General features: G+C 39.0%; 1 protein-coding gene across 2 annotated transcripts in view; it reads left to right on the top strand.

Moving 5' to 3' along the window:
• Positions 1 to 20,615, top strand: part of NEGR1 (neuronal growth regulator 1) — a 684,663-nt gene that overhangs the window by 536,240 nt on the left and 127,808 nt on the right. For both annotated transcript variants that reach the window (XM_089515440.1, XM_089515441.1), the window contains exons 5-6: positions 9,754 to 9,874; positions 20,113 to 20,264. In XM_089515440.1, the coding sequence (XP_089371566.1) occupies positions 9,754 to 9,874; positions 20,113 to 20,264 (273 nt within the window). The remainder of the gene's footprint in view (positions 1 to 9,753; positions 9,875 to 20,112; positions 20,265 to 20,615) is intronic.

Here is a 20,615-nt window from a genome sequence, read left to right as displayed (position 1 = left end):
CAACAACAAATGTAAAACTACAGAGTAATTCAGAGAGATTTGTTTGGACTGTTTTATCTAGAGCCAAATTCATCTCATTCAGCTATTGAATCTCTATGCATAGTCATTATTACTTAGCCTCACATACCTCAGAGTATTATGTAAATATACAATAGTATATGGCCCTGCTTCCTTTCCCAAGCTCATTGGACTCAGGCTTCCTCGGCCTTTTCCCCTCTTGAGTGCAGAGTTGCAAAACAACCACTGACATGGCAAACCAACCAAATATTTATTTTAAGAGAAAGAAAAAAATTCCAGCTGTGCTTTTTGCAAATAACTCCCATTAGTCAGTGCCCCCACTGGCCATGTTTTTCTTTATTTATACAGCCTTGTTGTAGAATCCTGCCTCATGCCACAAATCATGGTCATTACCCTTCTTCTCCTCACCATCATCACCATCATCATCATCATCATCATCATCATCATCATCATCATTATCATCATAGCAATCATATTATAGAGAGGAGATAGAGATCAGTGACAACAGCAACAGATGAACAGGATACTCCTATGAATGCATGTGTCTTCAGAAGCAAGCTCTATTGATGTACAGTTTTGAAATGCTAAGAATCTAATATATCCCAGTTATGGTTTCAAGATGTTCTTTGGTGCCAGCCATGGTTTGAGACTCTTTGACAAGGAGAGGAGATAGTGGATGAGGGAGCCAGGAGTATCCCAGGCGGTATCTACATAAGCCACTCTGAAGAAGCCTGCAGCAGAATGGGCCTCCTGGAGGAGTCATTTAGGGCTGAAACAGACAGCCTGCAAAGGGCACGATAGCCACGGTGCTGCAGCTTTACGGCACTCCTTCAGCACTGTGTCATATGGACACAGCATTAGAGGAGCACCATGACACCGCTCGCCATGGGGAGCAGCACACGGCATCACGCTACCCTGGGGCAGAGTCAGAGCAAGCGTTTCCACCTCCAAGCCGGCCTTTAAGGCCAGTCTGCACAGGACCTAAGTTTTTTCTCAATGGTAGCAACAAGAAATTTCAATAATATTCTTCTCACTGCAAGAATGTCTTCAAAATTTCAAAACCCATGCAGTTTTTGGAGGTAATTTGCAATTTGGGATTTGCTCTGTGCAAAATTCACACATTCAGACGTACTCATTTCGACACAGAAAATGCTGTTTTCTGCACAGGTGAGTTTTGTTCAGAACAAGCCCTGAACAGCAAAAGTTCTTGTCAGTATAAGATTATTCTCTTAGGTTTCCCCAACACTCTTAAGTTTTCCCAACATTTTTTCAACCATTTATCTCCATTGAAAGCTATCACAATTTGTACCATACAAGCCTAGGTCAAACACTGTCTCTCAATGGAGCCAAGCAAGGAAAATCACATCACCATCCCTGATATCCAGCAATGAGCAAGCTGCTTGTTCAGCTCCACCCCCCCCAACCCCCACTTGCCCACATGACCATACAAGGAGCTTGTTCATTGCTGGCTATCAGAGATGGTGATGTGACTTTCCTTGCTTGGCTCCCTTGTCCTCTTCCACCGTCATAGCCACACGGTCACCTGGAGGGCTCTTCCACCCTCATAGCCACATGATCACCTGGAGGGAGGAGATGGGCAGTCAAATGAGGAAGTCCATCCAACAACAGCTAGCCAGTACTGGATGAGGCTGAGTTGATTACTGTTCCCCAACCTATCCCACCAACATGACCATGTACTGGCTGGCAGAAGAAGACAAAGGTAGCAGAAAACAAGAATGTTAACTCGTTGACGGCTATCATAGCCAGTGACAAGTGATCCTCATCACTCAGTTCCAATATCCCATACATACAGCCACATACATGGCTAGAGGGGGTAGGGTGGCCAGCTAAATGAGAAATGTCATCTTCCACAGACAAGCTGATGGTAAATATTTGAAGAATTACTTCCTAAAGCTCCCTTCCACCTACATAGCCATGTAGTGACTTGAGGAGGATTGCCCATCACAGGCAGTGCACACCAATATAGGTGTGGAAGCTGTACTGGCAGTAGTTCCTCTTATTTGTCTGCCCTGCCGCTAGCCACTGTATGTCCAGGAAAGGGGTTTGTCTGGATGTGGGCGAATGAGAAAGGGGCTTGAGGCGGATTCTTCTTGTCAGGTTTCCAGACACGAAAGAAGCCCCTCTCATTTTTCCCCACAAGTTTTCAAATATTATTTCCTTCCTTTTGAGAGCTTCGTTGCTTCAATCTGAGAGTGCTGCAATAAGATGTTGAAGTTTAAATTTATTTCCCTTGAGTTGTTTTCTAAATTAAAATGTCTCCCAAAGCTACTATTTGAGTCACAGGGACCAGCATACAAGAACATTATGGATTTGCTACCCTTTCCAGGGTAAAATGTCTGTTTTGAGAGATGGGCATGATTTCATTTTGGCAAATGTCACAGAAGCAGGGTTCACTTCCCAAACACCATAACCCCAAATGGATTCACACACACTTAAAAGCCTACAAGATAGTCTGTGATCCCAACAAGAAACTTAAATAGCTGTTGAGTGTAGCATAATCATAATCTTAAGCACTGTACTTGTTTGATGCTTTGTTTCATTACAATTTCCTTCTGTTGCTGTAGTCTTCGCAATCAATTTGTATTTTATATTTAAAATAATCTATTTCCTCTCATTTTTCTTTTTGTTTTCTAATTGCTTTTCATACTTTTTTAAAACATCAAGTCATTCAGTTTTAAAACTCTATATTTGATTAATGTCATGGTTTAAATATTGTTTAAAAAACAATGTAATACTATGGTATGGCTTTCTGGTGCTGGTGAAGGTCTGTTAGTAAAAAAACAAATGAAAATATTGTATTTCACGTCAGATCTTACTGGGTGTTGCTGTAGTTCTGATAATTAACAGTAGTAAAAAGCCAGCTTGAAAGCAGTCTTGATTATATGGTTAAAAAATAAAATGTTTGAAATGATGTAGTATTACTTACTTTATTTGTTTCCAGAGAAGAATATTAATATCAATTAGAACATTTCTAATGGCCTCACAGGAAATTTGCCAAGAGCATTAGAAGGATTATAATTGCTACTTGGATTTAGTAAAATTTAAATCATCTTTTGCCAGCATATTTAAAGGTCTGATTCCTCCTGGCTTAGTGCAGATATATTCTAACAATAATAGTATAATGGCCTTGCTCTAGGAGTGGATCCAAATAGTTTTTAGAGCTTTTCTAGGTGTGCTGTCAGTGATCCTGAATAGCATACAAATGTGTGTCATAGTACTCTAACAGCTCATTTAAATTAGGAAAATTCAGTCTGGTTTAGGAAATCAGAAGCAAAGAAAAATGATGCTGATGAGAAATAATAATAATAATAATAATAATAATAATAATAATATTTATTTGTATCCTGCCCCTCTGAGAACAATCAGGGCAGCTAACAAATCAGGTTAAATGCAGTATCTTTCTTAGTGAATGGCATTCAAGATTGAAACGGTGTATAAATACTTTAATGGTTACGTGGGTTAACAGTTTCTTTTGCTTTGTAATTGTTTCTTTATAGCCTTATAAATGTTCATTTACAGTCTGAGTTCTCACAGAACCTTTATCTAACTTCTGTATCTTTAACCCTTCTGTTTATCTATGACTTCACTTGTCACCAAGCACCAGGAGGTCAAACAGACTTGCATAAAAAGCCAGCTTCCAGCTGGTTTGGGAGCATGGCTTAGAGACGACGCATGCCCCAAAGATGCACAGAAGCAAGAATCTTCAATGCACAGAATCTTCAAGCCACCTGTGCAGACATGTGCTAGCTTCTGGGCTCTCCAGTGGTGTGGCATTTACATGCTGCATGCCGCCGGAGCAACTTAAAGCCGCCTATGGGCTGTGGTGAGTGGGAAAAGCTGCCTTTTTGCCAGCCCAAAAAGGAGCGGCTCTTTGCCATTCCTTTTTTAGCTGGCTTAAAGGCGGATTGGGGCCACAGCATGTGGTTGCCATGGCCTCAGTCTGCTTTCAGAAATGGAAGCCACCCCTTTGGGGCAGTCCGTTTCGACCCTATATCTCCTACAAGATATTACAAAATACTTTAATCAAGAACTTTCCTTGTCCCTATCTTGGGTACCTAAAACCCCTTTATCAACTGCCCTTCACATCAGACTATCCTAGCCTCAGTGGCAAATATCTATTTAACAAAGCTTAACTTGAAAACTCTACTTGGACCTTGCCTGTAAGGGGGGAAAATGTCAGGGGACCACCCACTGCACTGTGAATCTATTATATGATGCTTATATGTTGCTGCTTTATTTCACAATGACTCTTTCTTGCAGTGAGTGCTGTCCCCCATATTTGTTGTATTGCTCTTCTTTCTAGTGATACTGCCTTATGAACAAAAATTTAGCATGTGAAGTAGAGTAGTAAGTTGTTTGCCTGCTTCTCATAGAGGTTTCATTTATTTGTTTGTTTGTTTGTTTGTTTGTTATGGTATTTATACCCCGCCCTTCAGCCCTAAAGAAGGAACAGGAGCACTACTGCCATAAAGAAGTTGTGCATCTTAACTTCAGCAAAAAGAGAGTAACACAACTTCATTGTTTACACTATCCATCAAAAAACTACTTGTTAAAAAAAACATGTCAGAACTCAGCCAGTATTTTTACATTTTTCCTTCCTTCCTTCCTTCCTTTCATTCTTTTTTGGAAACAAGTAAAAAATAACCACTAAGCATCAGATACTCTCAGGTGCAATTTCATCTAGAATTATTCCAAGTCTTCCATACCAGTGGAAGCAGTAGGGGTCCCAGATTGCTAGCCTGGTACATTACCAGTAATCTACTCAGAAATTTAGCAGTGCTCCTAAAGTAATTTAGCATGTGAGTTTTGATGACTCGCCATTAAAGTAAATAGTCAATATTAGCTCTTCCCAACCCGCAAACAGTTCTGCATCATAAAATCCTGGTAATTTCTACCACATTTTCAAAATAGATCTGTTATTTATGAACTACATGGACTTTTCAGAATGATAGTGTAATCCAATGTACAGTTTGAAATTAGATTTATCCCATGAGACACTACAGCATTTATAAAGGTATAGGACAAGCCAAGATAATGTTGTGGAAGTCATGTACATTGGTAAAGATACAAAAGTGCGAGGCTATAGTGTCAATATAAACTCCAAGTGAAATATATGGTATAACTTTAGGAAGATTTCTAAATCAAAGTCCATCAATTCATGCTTGTAAATAGGACTGGACTTAAAGTTTGAGATCTCTCTCTCTCTCTCTCTCCTTCCTTCCTTCCTTCCTTCCTTCCTTCTGTTTTTCTTTCATTTTCTGTTTTTAAGTAGACAAGAATGTTGAAATATCAAGCTGTAGAGAAAACAGATTTTTTCAAGGGCTAGGAGTAATTGCCAGAATAAATGGGGGTTACCTTTAAAAAGACCATCAAGGGCCATCATTTTCTTTTAGAAACAAATTAGCTATTTTGCAACTTAGCACTACAGACATAACTATAATACACTTCAGTGACTGGGTTTCCATTTATTTAAAGTCCTATAGATGTTCAGAAGGCATGATTGATTCAAATGGGGAGAATGGTCAAACTTTTCTTTTGTGCATTTATGTTATGATTATGCACTAATCAACAGTGTTCCTATCATGTAGATTGAGAAACTAAGACATCTTGTATTTTCAAGAACATATTGGTTAGATAATGGAGAAGAACAGAGCCTGTGGTGACTTTCTAATTCCTGAGAGATTTCAGGACAAGTATAAATCACTTTCTCTTGGAGCAAAAAAAGGGGGTGGGGTTGTTAAAACTCTCTGAAAGTGAAAATATGATGGTTGTATTTGTGTGTGTACACATGCATGTACACTACACCAGTGATATGGATATTAAAATAGGAGGTGTGTTTAGAGTTATTGGTGACTACCTCAAAAACAATCATGTGGACCAATCAGTGTGACAGCATGAGGGCAGCGTTGAGGTGTGTGTCATGTGGATGCCATGACCCCACTCTGCCCCGAGGCCAGTATATAATGCCAGTGTGTACAGCCTATGAGTATCTGAAGCAGCAGTAAACGAACTTGCCCCATCCTCAATATGGCGTCTCTTCAAATATGTAAACATAGTTATCATGTCACCCCTCAACCTCCTATTCTCCAGGATAAACATACCCAGCTCCCTAAGCTGCTCCTCATAGGGCATGGTTTCCAGACCTTTCACCATTTTGGCTGTCCTCCTCTAGACATGCTCCAGCTTGTCACTATCCCTCTTGAATTGTTGTGCCCAGAACTATACACGGTGTTCTAGGTGATATCTAACCAAAACAGAATACAGTAGCACGCTAACTACCTTCAATCTAGACACTACACTCATATAGATACAACCTTGGATCATATTGGCTTTTTAGCTGCTGCATCACACTGTTGACCCATGTTTAGTTTGTGGTATACTCAGATTCCTAGGTCCCTTTCTGCCATGCCGAGCGTGGCTGAGGACTCAGAGGATGAGGGGGCTGAGTTGGAGTTCCAGTTTGAGCATGAGCTTGAAGCTGAGCTGGACCCTAGCTCTGTCCTGCCAGCTCAAGCAGAGTCTGTGGTTTCCAAGAAAGCTCAAGCAGAGCCTGTGGTCTCCCAGGAAGCTCAAGCAGTGTCTGTGGTCTCCCAGGAGGCTCAGCAACCAAGCCTCCTGGCAACAGAGCTTTCAGTCATGGAAGAGGATGAAGAGAGCATATCTACCTCCAACCAGCAAAGAGCTGAAAGGGCGTGCCCCCAGCATTTGAGGAGGCTTTATGAAAAATGCCAATTAATCAGCAAACAGGTTTACATGCTGGGTTGACCAGATGCCCTCCTTTTCCAGGACATATTCTCCATTTCTTCTTCCTGTACAGGACAAATTCCTAAATGTCCTCTCTCTTGCTCTCCCTGCCTTCCCTCACCAGCTGTTCAGAGGCTAATGGGGAAGGCTGGAGGAGGAGGATACAAGCCCTGTGAGGGAGAAAAGCAAATTCTGTGTGTGTGTGTGTGCGCGCGCACGCACGCACGCATGCACGCATGCATGCATGCACCTGCCTGCCTGCCTGCCTGCTCTTCCTTTATGAACCTGGCTGAAGCATTAAAGGCTGCATCCCTCTTGTCCCTCTCAGTACAACAAAGCAGCAAAGAACCATGGGAAATCTATCAACAAGCACAAAAACAGGGAGAATCCTGAAAATACCTTTCTCATTACAGTAATTGTGCAACGAAAGCGAATTTGTGAATGAAATGGAAATGAAAACAAGTTATTTTCCCAAAAATGACTATTTCCTGATTCATGTCACTTTCTGTTTGGATTCCAAATGGTTTGCACACAGCATCATCTGAAAGCCAGTTGTGCATAACCACAGTTTCTGACTAGTTTAAACTTCCAATTTTCCCTGTCTGATCAACTCCTAAGTGTAGTACCTTTCATTTCTCCCTGTCGAAATTAATGTTGTTAGTCCAGCTCTCTAATCTGTTAAAGGCATTTTTGAATTCTGAGCCTGTCTTCTAGGGCATTGGCTACTTCTAATTTGGTGTAATCTGCAAATTTGATAAGCATGCCCCCTATTCCATCATCCGTGTTATTGATAAAAGATGCTGAATAGCACTGAACCCAGGACAGAAGCCTGTGGCACCCAACTAGTCACTTCTCTCTAGGATGAAGAAGAGCCATTGGCGAGCATCCTTTGGGTTTGGTCAATCAACTAACTACTGTACAAATCCATTTCACAGGAGCATTGTCTAGCCCACATTTTACAATTTTTTTGCAAAGATATCACAAGGGGCCTTGTCAAAGGCCTTCTAGAAATCAAGATATCAGTTCTTTTAACACTCTTTGATGAAGTTCTACTTGATTAAACTCTGCCTGCATCGACCCACAAGTAGTCACTGATTATTATCAGCCTACTGGAAAAATATTTATTGCTAGTTCTTCTTGCTGTTTACACATTCTTAAAATGTTTGCAGATAATTTACTTGGTACTGTTCCAGTACACCCATAAAAAGTGTGACAAAACTGACTGGTTTCCTTCTTTGGCTACAGTTGGAGTCATAAAAGATTATCGCCTCTTTACATGACAAGCAGAAAGATGGGTTTCATTATGAAAGAATGAGAATTATGATGAGTCATAAGTTCACACATCTGTAGCAACATTAGATCAGCTGGAATGTAGCTCCAAAAATCAATTTTATTTATTAGTTAAGTCCTGCTCATATAATATTTTGCAGTGCACATAAATTATTTTTCCACAAAGAATTTAGAAACATTTAGAAACAAGTTTCCCCCATCATTTCATGTCTGCTGATACTTATAAGGCAGGCCTAAGGATCACTGGGCTCTCCAGATGCTGTTGAACTGCAACATCCAGCATTCCTTACCATTTCCTGTGCTGTCTATGGCTGGTAGACTTTGCAGTCCAGTACATCTGAAGAGCTGCATGATTCCTAGCCCTCGTCTTGTGAAATTGGCAGAAATGACTGATGTCATTGGGTGCCTTATCCTTCAGTTATAAGTAACATTTCCCATGAAATTGTGTTTTCAGTAGTGTTGTCACTTGTGTATCTGTAAAACAGGGTGGACACTTTGAGTCTCAGATGTTCTTAGCCTACCGTTCCATTTAGCAGTAGCCCACATAAGCAGTGGTGAGGGAACTTATGGGAACTTCCATCCAAAAACATCTAGAGGGGCACAAATGCTCACCCTTGTGGTGAAAGGATTGTTGTTGTTGATTGCCTTCAAGCTGCTCCAACTCATGGCGACCCAGTGGATAAGACATGTCGAAGCCCCCCCCCCCCCCATTACTCTGCTTAGGTCCTGCAGGCTCAGGCTTGTGACGTCCCTGATTGAATCTAGCCATCTGAGATGTGGTCTTCCTCTGCTTCTACTACCTTCTACCTTTCCTAGCATTATTGTTTTCTTTATTGACTTATGGCTTTTCATGATGTGACCAAAGTACAACAACCACAGTTTAATCATATTGGCTCCCAGGGAGAGTTCAGGCTTCATTTGTTCATTTGTTTGTCTTTTTAGCTGTCCATAGTATCCTCAGCACTCTTGTCCAGCACCCCACCTCAAATGAATTAATTTTCTTCCTATCTGCTTTCTTCTCTGTCCAGCTCTTACATCTCTACACAGCGATGGAGAATACAATGGCTTGGATGATTCTAACTTTAGTATTTAGTTGTATATCTTTGCATGTTAAGATCTTATTTAGTTCTTGCATAGCTACCCTTCCCATTCCTTGTCATCTTCTGATTTCTTGACTGCAGGCTGTGATCTGGCCAATATTTGATCCAAGGTACAGGTAAAACAACGGCACTGCTAAATTCCCTGAGTCCCAGTGCTTTTACCTTTAATAGCAGCATTTTTCTCTATGTTGTTTAGGTGACTTTCTATATGAGGGTCTACACTAGAATTTTTAAGATATCTAAGCTCCCCTTCTTTTCAATATGAGAATATTAACACTGATCCACTTTACAGTCTTATTGTAAGGCAGGGTTTTACCATCTAGGAGCCATCAACCTCATCCAGGTAAGACATGTGGGCAGTTAATGTCTTGTTTGGAGAATCAAAGGATTCCCAAAGAGAGCAACAAGATAATATATGCAAAGTATTTTGGATAGAGAGAAGCAGATGTGCAGGATTACTATTATTTTTATTTAAGTGTTTTTCAATAATTCTGGCTATTTGAGCAAAGAAATATAAAGCTGGGAAGCTTGTTTTACATGGCTTTTATTTTCAATAACAAATATTTTTGTTTCCTTACAGTTTCCCCAACAATTCAGGAAATAAAATCCAGTGGAGTGATGCTTGGGGGGCCTGGATTCATAAGATGCGAGAGTGCAGGTGTTCCTTCCCCAGCTTTTGAATGGTATAAAGGAGAAAGGAGGTAAGTTTGCACAGGACATCTGCTTTCATTCTTACACATGACTGCATTGCTCTGGGGTCTGCATAAAGGGCAACAAATTATTAAAAACAAAACACAACATACACAACATTTTAATAAGAATTTGGTTTGTGGTTGTTTGCTTGTTTCATCATCAGATAATGGAGTTCGTCATGAGCTGTGCTGTTGTCAGCCAATTGTGTGTGTTGGTGTGCGTTTGTGTCTGTGTGTATGTGTGCACACACACCTTCAAGTCACCTGATGACATATGCCAACTTCATGAATTCCGTATGGGTTTTTAGGCAAGGAATACTCAGAGGTGGTTTTGCTATATCCAATTATACCACATAAAATATCATTTATGAGATGTTTGGAGAGTTTCCCAAACCTAATTCTTCATTTTATTGCAGTGCAAAATGCTACAGTGGTGAATGGATGTCTTTTGATGCTGTTAATACACTCAGAGCTTTGAATCCCACAAATTCTGTATCCACAGATTCAGTCATCCGCCTCTTGAAAATACTTTTAAAAAATATAAATTCAAAAAAAGCAAACTTGATTGTACAATTTTATATAAGGAACCTCATTTTACTACACCACTGTATTATGTGGAACTTGAGCATCCACCAATTTTGATATCCACGTGGATCTTGGAACCAAACCACAGCAGATACTAGTAGCCTACTGTATTAACAAAGCAAAGACAATATCTTGCATCTTAAATATTCAACATAAACTTAGTCTTGCATCTGTAATTTGTACAGCACATCATTTAGCAGAAATCCAAAATTATGTTCTTGCAAATGGCTTCATGAGATATCTATCCCAAGTGTTTGACACTAAAATATTATTTCTATCAAAATATATGAAACAAAAGGATTGTATATTTCAAATAGCATTAGAGAGACTAAAATTGTTATAATGGCCTAACATATTATAATATTATTAATATATTCAAATATTAGCCTAAAGATAGATATTCCTTGGGGCTGGAAGCTGATGCACGCTGTCCTCTAGCTTGGTCATATCTATTATCTCTGGAGTGAGAGTCATGCGGCATGGCAGTACCTCAGTGCAAATAAGGAATATGTCCATTGGCAGCTTAAGAGCTGTACATTTTCCCATTACAATTTTGGATTTCAAAAAAGTGATGCATGTGTGTTCTACTCATGATATTTCATATACACTGGTTTTACTGTTCGTAATTTCTCATAGATGATCTATTCAAGAACACAGAGGCTGGGATGAATTGAAATCAAGTATAGTTAAAGGCTTGGACATTTTTATAGTTTAACCTTGAGATAAATATCTGTGAGTATACTGTACTTGGTTATATAGCATGAGCAATCTTGCAGATATGCAGATGGAGAAGAATTTTAGAGTACAGAGGTAGGAGGTTCACTGGTGAGACAGCAGAGTCCAGGGAAAGCAGGAGAGAGCATTCATGATTCCCACCCCACTCCTTATGCACCCCAAAACGTGCTCCACTCAGTCAGGGAACCCTGTCAAACTGCTTTTCGGGCAGCTCTAAAGGTGGAAAGGAAGAGAGGAAGAAAAAGAAGTTCTGCCACACTGCTGCTCTAGTCCCACCATAACATTAGATTACAGATTTTGGCCATAGTGACTTAACAGTCACAAGGAAAACTACATAGAGAAGTAGAATAGGGTCCTAAATTCTATTTGTTAGTCTAAATTAGAGTAGATCCCTTGTGCTGGTTTAAAACAGGACCTTGTGCTGACAACATAAGATCCCTCCTGCCTATGCAAACCCAGGAAACTTTCAATACCTGCTCTCGCAGCACAATTTTGAGGAGAGAGAGAAAGTGTGTGCCCCATTGTGGCAGCACAGGAGTTGCATATGTTGGAAGGAAGGAGATTTCTCTAGTACTGACAGCTTCCTTCCACCAGCAGATTCTGGCCAATAAAGCAATGGAATATACCCTAAACATTTACCTACCAAGTCTCCATTGAGACAATAGCCCTACAGCTGCTTCTACATATTGTATAGTTCTATTGCATGAATCACCTTGAAATTCTGTATTACAATATGATTCAATAATCTTGAATATATTCCCACCATTCATGTGTCATTGGCCTATAGAAGCACATTTTGCAACAAATGTGAAAAGTGTTATTCAACCAATCCAAGTCAAACGCCATCGCCATTCAACATTCATGATTGTGCTGGCCTCATCATTATTCATGAACTCATGGCTTGCTACTAGTGTATAGCTTGTACTTTGTGTTTGTGCATTTATCATTTTGATATTGATTCAGATTCCTGTAACTTTTTTTGTCTATTTATTTTTCTTGATTGGTTGGTGTGCTGTAGGAGTGAAAACACATTGAGAGTTTCTGACCTTTTGTCCAAATTAATCATACAACATTGAAACACTTGAAAATGATGAACGTGAAGTTAAATTCTAAGAGCAAATCACATACTTAGTAGAAGTAGATTAAATGAGGCAGACATTATAGGAAAGAATCATTGAAACACATGGCTGCTACCTTGTACCCACTTCCTTGAGCTTAAGCACCACTGAATTTAATGGGACTTACTTTGTTGTAGGCATGTACAGGGCTGTTCTGTAAAAATTTTAAAGGTGCCATTTTTCATCTTTGGTTGATACAGCAATATTTTACATTTCAGAATTTTGAAAAGGAATACTAGCATATAGTCTACTGATTTGTGAAAACAGGACTCTTCTAAAACCTATTTTATATGCAGAACTGTGTTGTGATTAAATTACAAGAATAGGAACATTAATTAAATGTAAAATATTAAATCATCAATATACAGCTATACCATTAATAATGATAGATATGTATTTTGAGACTGAATGCTAAGAAAAATTGTACCTCTCTCTTAGATTTATGGCATGCTGCCATCATATATCAAAATTAAATGGTAACTTGTTTATATAAGCAAGAGTTCTGCTTTCAGCATGAAATATAAGCAATTCTCTGAGTAATCAAGCATAGCTAAGTATTTTCATATTTAACTATGCTTTCTGAACATCTGAATCTGGTCACATATGTCGCTATAACAAATTTCTTGGATAATACAAGATGGTTTCCATTTGCTGCTGTATAACTTCTTCTTTGCAAGGGACTGAAATTATGTGGCTCTCCAGATACAGTATTTGTTAGACTGACACTTCCTGATTTCCTTATCATGGGCCATGCAGAACAAGGCTGCTGGAATTTGCAGTCCAGCAACCTCTGGAGTGCAAATTCCAGCAGCCTTGTTCTGCATAGCCCATGATAAGTTAGAATTACCTTTAACAAATATAGGCCCGGTACAGACCTCCCAAAAAGGGAGGACTGCTGGTGGTGGTTTTTTCCCTGCAGGGAAGCCGCAGCCGCCAAACTGCACAGCTTCCCTGCGGAGAAAAAAGAGCCCATGAAAAGCGGGTTCTTTTTGTGCAATGCTTGTGATGTCTGAGTGCACCAATGCACTCAGGGCACCCCCATTGTGATGGCGCTGTGACATTCTAGGGTTAGGGACCGTGCAGTTGCTGCACGGTCCCTTAACCTTAGTATGCCGCCAGCACGGCGCATTTAGCCCATCTGGACCAGGCCATAGAAAGCAAAAGCAAAATTGGACAGAAATGTATGGTTGGATCAGTGATTCATGAAATTTGATAGATAACTGCATCCCAGAATTTTCTCAGTTTAGGACATTCTGTCCACGTATGCATATAAGAGCCTCTAGATTGACAACCACGCCAACAGTCTGGAGAGAGCATTTTTAACCATTTTAGACAGTGATACAGGTGTAAGATACCATCTATGGATGGTTTTCAAAGTATTCTCCCTCACAGATGCTGAATGGGATTTATATGGAGGTGAAGACTAAATCTGAACCCATGCACTGTCTGAACCTGAGGTTTTCAATTCTCCTTGCCAAAATGAGTGCATATATTGGGCTTTCCCATATGTGTGTTCCAGGAAATGTTTGTAGATAACTGCCGCCATCCCTTTAGTATGGAGTTCAAACAAAAGTTTTCAAAAAAGGATTGTGGATGTGGAGATTCTCCTGCTGAGACCAGGTGTGATACAAAGGAAGCAATTTGGTGTACCTGAAGTCAGGTAATGTTAGTTTGTTGTAGGAAAGTTTTTATGCTAGATAAAAATGGCTTCAATAACCTACTAAGTTTCTGTTTTGAGGTTTTGGTGTAGAGGCAAGTAAATTGAGTGGCCTTCATATTATAAACTTTTAGATTTATCCATCTGGAATAGTCTTGCTGAGTTGGAAAGCCTGGAAATATAGTGCAATATCAGGGATTGCCAGACCACCATTCTTGGAAGTGATGTGTTTAGTGGATTTGGGAAATCTGGGTCTCTTTTTATTGAAAATAAATTGATCAATTAATTTTTGCCATTTCTTGAAACTAGATGGGGGAGGAGTCAATGAAACTGTCTGAAACAGAAAAAAAGAGTCAAGGGATCATGAATATCTTGACTAATGCAATCCTGCCAAGGATGGAAAGATGTAAACCCTTCCATTCTTTAGATTTAGATAGCATCCATGTGTCTACTAGGTTATAATTTTGAGGTATGAGCTACTGTGTGTCTTTTGTAATGATTATTCCCAAATAGAAAAAATCTGAGGGACAAAGTTGCAAGCCCATTAGGTCCTAACAGGATTTTTTCTGTTGGCATGAAGTGTTTAGAGCCATTAATGTGGATTTGTTAAAGTTAATTTTTAGACTTGAATAACTACCAAAGGACTCAATTGTCCTTTTTAGAGGCAGAAATTATAATTCTGGGTGTGATAAAAAAAAATCTATACATCATTAGCATAAAGCGCAACCTTATGGTGTTGATTGTTGATTGTATTAAATACTATTCAATCTGAGTAGAATAAACATGGAGTTGGGTGATTGTACAGTCATCCCACCCCATTATGCATTTTCATCTCTTTTCACTTGGCACCTTTCTGAAGAGGAATCATCTTTGTGCATGGAGCCTCTCCAAGCAACCCAGTAGGCTGATTTTCCAGTACCCTGAATGACAATAGAGTGTCTACATAAACAGGAAGCTATCAACTTTAGAAAGTTGCCCTCTAAGGATGAAGAGTAATAGAAATACTAGCAGGATGGATGGGTTATGCACTCAGCCTCTTTGTGTTTATACTCTGCACCTGTTATATTGGGTTTAGGTAGATACAGCTCACTCTTCTCCTGAACGTGAAACCAGGGCCCAAATAAGTGATGGAATAGACAAAATATGTTGTATTTAAAATGAAATGTAACCAGCATTTTCTTCTACTGACAGTCACACCAATTAAGCAGAGTTCTATGCATGTTTGTTCTTTGCCTGCCTCCTGTACCACTTCCCACGCTATTCCAGAAGGTCTCCTAACCTTTAGATGTAAATTTCAATGGTCATGAGTCCTGCAAAAAAAAGAAAAGAAAGAAATCAGCTCCTCTAGTGGATCAGAATCTGTCCACGTGCAGCAGAAGCCCTTTCCATAGACAGTAAAGGCAAATTATAGATCTAACATAACATCAAGAAATGCCAAGAAGAAACAAGAGGGTGGTGGAGTATGTCTTCTGCATCAATCCATAATAGATGGTTTGGTGTATAATGTGGAAATCTTGCCTACATCAATAGGCAGATCCACCAATAATAATTTATTCCTTCAGTTGTTAACACATTAATTGCTATATCAAGCCAGATCTTAAGAAGTCTTCTTTTGGGGGGGGGGGGGGACTCCAGCTTTCACAGTCCCCCAGCCAACTTGGCCACTGTTTTTCTCTTAAGCTGGGAAAAGAATTGACATTTCTGCTTCAACTCAAAGCTTTTTGTGTGCGCCATAATATTACTCTTATATTTTAAGTATTTCTGTGGGCACAATTCTAAGCAAGCACATGTCAGCTTAAGCTTTCTATTTTCAGTCACATGAAAGTTAACTACAAATAGAAGCATGGAGAGTGGCATAAGTGAAGTATGTGGAGCCACTAAAGCAGAATCTTAACCTTAAAGATAATATTGCTCCACTTTGGCTTATAAAGCCATTGCTCGCTCATAGGAGAAAGTGACTTTGATAATTTGATAATATTTCAACTTTGATAATTTGATAATGTTCAGTATTGGATACTGGTGGATTAATTCATTTCTTCCAAGACTAAGAATTGAATTTGTTTAATTAGTTATGTTATCACTAATTGACTCATTGTTTTAGATGTTACTTAAAAGGGCCAACCAGGGGATTTACATGGAATAGCACAGAGGCTCGCCATTAACCCTAGGTGCCTTGTTTTGTGATTGATGCCTTCAAAAGGCTTGTTTTCTCTTTTAAAAGAGATGAAGCCCATAATATAATTTTTGCATGGAGATGGTGGGACTTTGACACTTCTAGAAACTGTCAGATTGTGAAGGGTATCCTTCAGTAAGGGATATCATCTTGCAACCTGTTCAATTAAGTTTTCTGAATGATCTCTATCTCTCCTCTCTGTTCTACCTACTTCCATCCTCATCAACATTCATGGCTTTTGTAATGCCTTGTTTATTAAAGGATAATAAACAGTTACCTATCATTGGCTATGCTGAGTAGGGATACTGAGAGTCCAACCTCATTTGGTGGACCACATGACTCTCATTCCTCTGTTAAAAATTAGCAAAGAATGCTGTGGTAATTTCAGCTAGAGAACATTGATCCAGTCCATTAACTGATTAACTACAAAGATCAATCAATGGATCAAGAGTAAAGATTCATAGTCAGAATTGTTTTTAGTCCCTCTGAGCATATGTAGAACGTTTGTCCTGCACAACTGAATCATTGTGTGCTCTCCGCTTCCCTCAACCTCATTTGCAAAGATGAGTGGTAGGACACTTTTTAATTCTTATTTAGCTCAATGAATACTCATAAGAGATGCTTTAAAAGGGAAGGTGTAAATTTAATATACAGTGGACCCTTGCCTTACACGGGGGATCCATTCCAGACCCACCCCCCTGCGAAAGGCAAATAATGCATATGCTCAAGACCCATTGAATATAATGGGGCTCAGGCACAGTGGCACCATTCACTGTATTGCACCACAGCTTTATCATAAGCTGAAATTCACATATAGTGTGCCCACATATGGCATGGGTGCACTGTATATACCTTTCGGCTCCAAGCACCAATCTTACCAAACCTCTCAAAGTGTGTGATACAGTGAAGTGGGTAGGCAAATGCAGAATGGGGGAAAGGAAGGAGAGAGGGGGAAACCAAGTGGAAATGAAAAACCAAAAGGGTTTGGTGAGAGTGGTGCTTTTACTTTGGAGCTAAAAGATTCATTTATTTAAAACCATGCCCTCACCAAGTTTACTCAGAAGTAGGTTGGGTATGAGGGAAAAATTCCATATAATTATACAAGGCTTGGCCTTGTGTAAAATATAATAAACACAATGGAGATTACAAAGGAGTTCAAAGGGATTTAACTCTAGGTAGACATAAGAAGACAGTAGGGTTTGGTAAATGAATCTTTGGGTCCCAAACTAATAGCTCCAACCCATTTCTAAGTGTGTAGCCTACTGAATCAAGGAGTGGGTGGGAAAAACATAAGGAGGATTGGAGAAAGGAGGTCATTTGTTTTCAATTGGTTGCCAGTTTTACCTCTTTACAGCTATTCTCCACTGGTTTCTGCATTCTAGCAACATAGCCACATGGCACATTTCACCTAGCCTTAGTAATTATTTTTCTTCAGCCTTCTTGATTTACAGAATCTACCAGAAAAAAAATCCACCCATTCTAATGTTTTAAAATTATTTAATACATTAAATCATAGAATTTAATTCACTAAAGCACACTAAAGCTGTTTCCTATGCAGAAAATGCTGTTTTCCATTCAAAACCACCATGTACAAATTTTGCGCAGAATAAGTCCCCAACTGCAAAGATTCTCATCGGTTCAGAATTTTTCTTGTCAGGATTTCTCAACACTTTAAAGAAAACATATTTTTGTCTATTTTGTAAACATTTTCAAATATTCTTTCCATCCTACATGGAATTAACTTCAGAATTAAGCAGGTCAACTAAGACCACATTGCTAGAAAATTCTAATATATTTTTATTTTTTACATTTAATGTGTTAATTTACTAGTTAATTCAAAAGTATGGGTTTTTTATGACTCATGCACATTTCCCCTCTAGCCAAACAGAATGAGGAAGAGTTCTTCATTTTCTGTGAAAAATATATGTGCTAACATCTTACTCAAACAAGTGCTCCCCTTTTTAGGCAGTAACATTGCACATACTTTGGTCTGATTCCTATTTGTTAATGCCAAATAAGATAGACCCATTAAATTTTGAATGATGCATGTCAATTCCATTTATTCAATAGGACTACTCTAGTTCAAACTAACAGTAAGATTCAAGACTTTATGGGATGATGGAGAATTCCACTGTCCAATAAATATGTAGAAGACTGCACTCCTCTTAGAGTCCATATCATATATTGTGCAGAAAAATATGTTATTTTCAGTTCAGATATAAACTTCATTGGTGGTAATGGGCATTTCCCTAAAGTATGCATGAATCACAGGAGTGAAACATTACATTTTTAAAGGAATTAAAATGGACCATTTGGCTGCTTTCCTTTTATGAATAGGCTTTGCTGTTCACTTCTCATAAACTGTCCATTTACCATGAAAATCTGAGCATTTTGTAGCATGGAGACAAAGTCATTTTGATGTACAAAAATCCATTATGAAAAGTATAAACAAAAAGGTTGTTATCTATCTAGAATCTCTGTAAGGAGTAAAAGTACTTGCTATTTTGAATGTGTGTGAGAGAAGATGTTTAGATATACATTCACTAATTAATTTAAAGTGTAATGGCACTAGAGAGGTGGAAAAGTCAGTGATGGTCACCTACAAGAGCTGTTATGCAAGACTGACATGTTCTGATGTTAATGTTGGTATAGTGGGTCACATTTTAAGGCTCAATGAATCTTTTGAGCATGTGCAACCCCATCTTACATTTTAGAGATGGGAGAAACTTGTTGCCTGTACAAAACTGTCATTGAGCTTGTGCAAGTAATACATCTGAAATGTAATATGAAATTAACAGATTTGTAAGATGAGGGAGACGGTTAAGAGCTAATATACAGTATTTTGGACCAAAGGTTGGAAATGTTACTTTTTTTGACTGCAACTTCCAGAATCCCCCAGCCAGTAACAAGTTGGCTGCAGAATTCCAGAAGCTTCAGTCCTAAAGAGTATTTTGCCAAGATCTATTCTGGACTGACATATAGACTTTAGTCATTGCCTTCCATAGATTCCTTTGTGTGGTCTTTGCAAGAATTTGCTGTCCAGAAAAAGCTCTTAGGCAATAAAGACATACTAGTAAGTTCTGTTCAAATGGTCAGCTGAATACATAAAAACCAATAGCAGAGACAACATATTTAGTGCCACATTAACCCCCAGCACATTCACTGTAACATAGAAACAGAGTATATAAAGAGTTCTTCATTTCCAGTCTTGATTAACAGACGCCATTCCTTATGCATCCAATTACTTGATAATGAAGGTACTGTGTCAACCCAGCCTTGCTTTGTAGTGCAAGCTCACCTGAATCCTCTTGAGCTTACCTGCCTCCTTTTAGCTTTATTATTCTCTGCTTCATTAGCCCAAGAAAAGAAAGCGGGAGGAAACTACTGGTTTAGACTTAAGAGTTTCTCCTTATTACTTCTGCCCTAGGTCTGCTTGCTAAGTATTTGTTTGTTTCTTCCTCTATATTGACTCATTCTGAATGCTTCCTCAGCTGTTTATCGTTGACATTTCCTGATTCCATTTTTTTCTCTTCACTACCTGCCTGGACAATTAATGGTCCTAATTTTGTCCAGGAAATTGTTACTGTATCATACAGTTCATGTATAGTTCATGGAAGGCATTGCTATTTACCAGGCACTTTCTCCTCCCTCATCATCCCCCCAGCTGACCAACCATACTTGTATGTAGATTACCTTACTGCTTGTGATTGGATGCCTCAAGAGGCAAAAATGTCACTGTGTAATGCAAGCACAGACACAGTTGTTTACATTGATGAAAAATCCTGTGTTAACATACAGTCATTGACAAAACAGAAAATTAATAATAATACAGTGTTACAGTTGTTCCTTGGTTGTATTAAATCACACACCTTCCTACTTTGGTAGATACTGTGGCTATACATCTATATAGTAAAGTAAGAAAAACAATGCAAATAACTTTGCCTGTGGCTTTTAACAGAGTATTTTCTCTTTCTTTTAGACTGATCAATGGACAACAAGGGATTACTATTAAAAGCTATAGTTCAAGATCATTTTTAAATTTCAACAATGTGACAGAGGAGCATTTCGGCAACTATACATGTGTCGCTGCCAACAAACTAGGCACAACCAATGCCAGCCTGCTTCTTAACCGTAAGTCAAGGAAAATATTAATGTTGTGTGGGAGAAGGCATTGCTTGGTTCAGGATCTCCTCAGAAGAACTGTGAAGTGTTTCTCATGTTTTATTTGGCTGAAGTGATCTAGGATGCGATTTAAGTTTGTTTCATGATCATCTGAGTCTAACTGAGGGCCTGAACAGACAGGCCAAAATAAATTGCTTCAGGTCACTTTGGAGGTATGCTGTTTAAATGACACACACATCTTAAGAGACCAGAAGCTGCACCAAGGCTGTGCTCCAGTCATTAGGACTGGAGCGTAGCTTTGGTGCGGCTTTCAGCCTCTCAGAACGCATGCGTCATTTAAACAGCATACCTCCAAAGTGA

This window comes from Sceloporus occidentalis, unplaced genomic scaffold (assembly GCF_023333645.1).
Source record: "Sceloporus occidentalis isolate IW3139 unplaced genomic scaffold, rSceOcc1.0.p SCAF_3, whole genome shotgun sequence".
Taxonomy (NCBI): Eukaryota; Metazoa; Chordata; class Lepidosauria; order Squamata; family Phrynosomatidae; genus Sceloporus; species Sceloporus occidentalis.
This window is presented reverse-complemented; position numbering and strand designations above follow the sequence as displayed.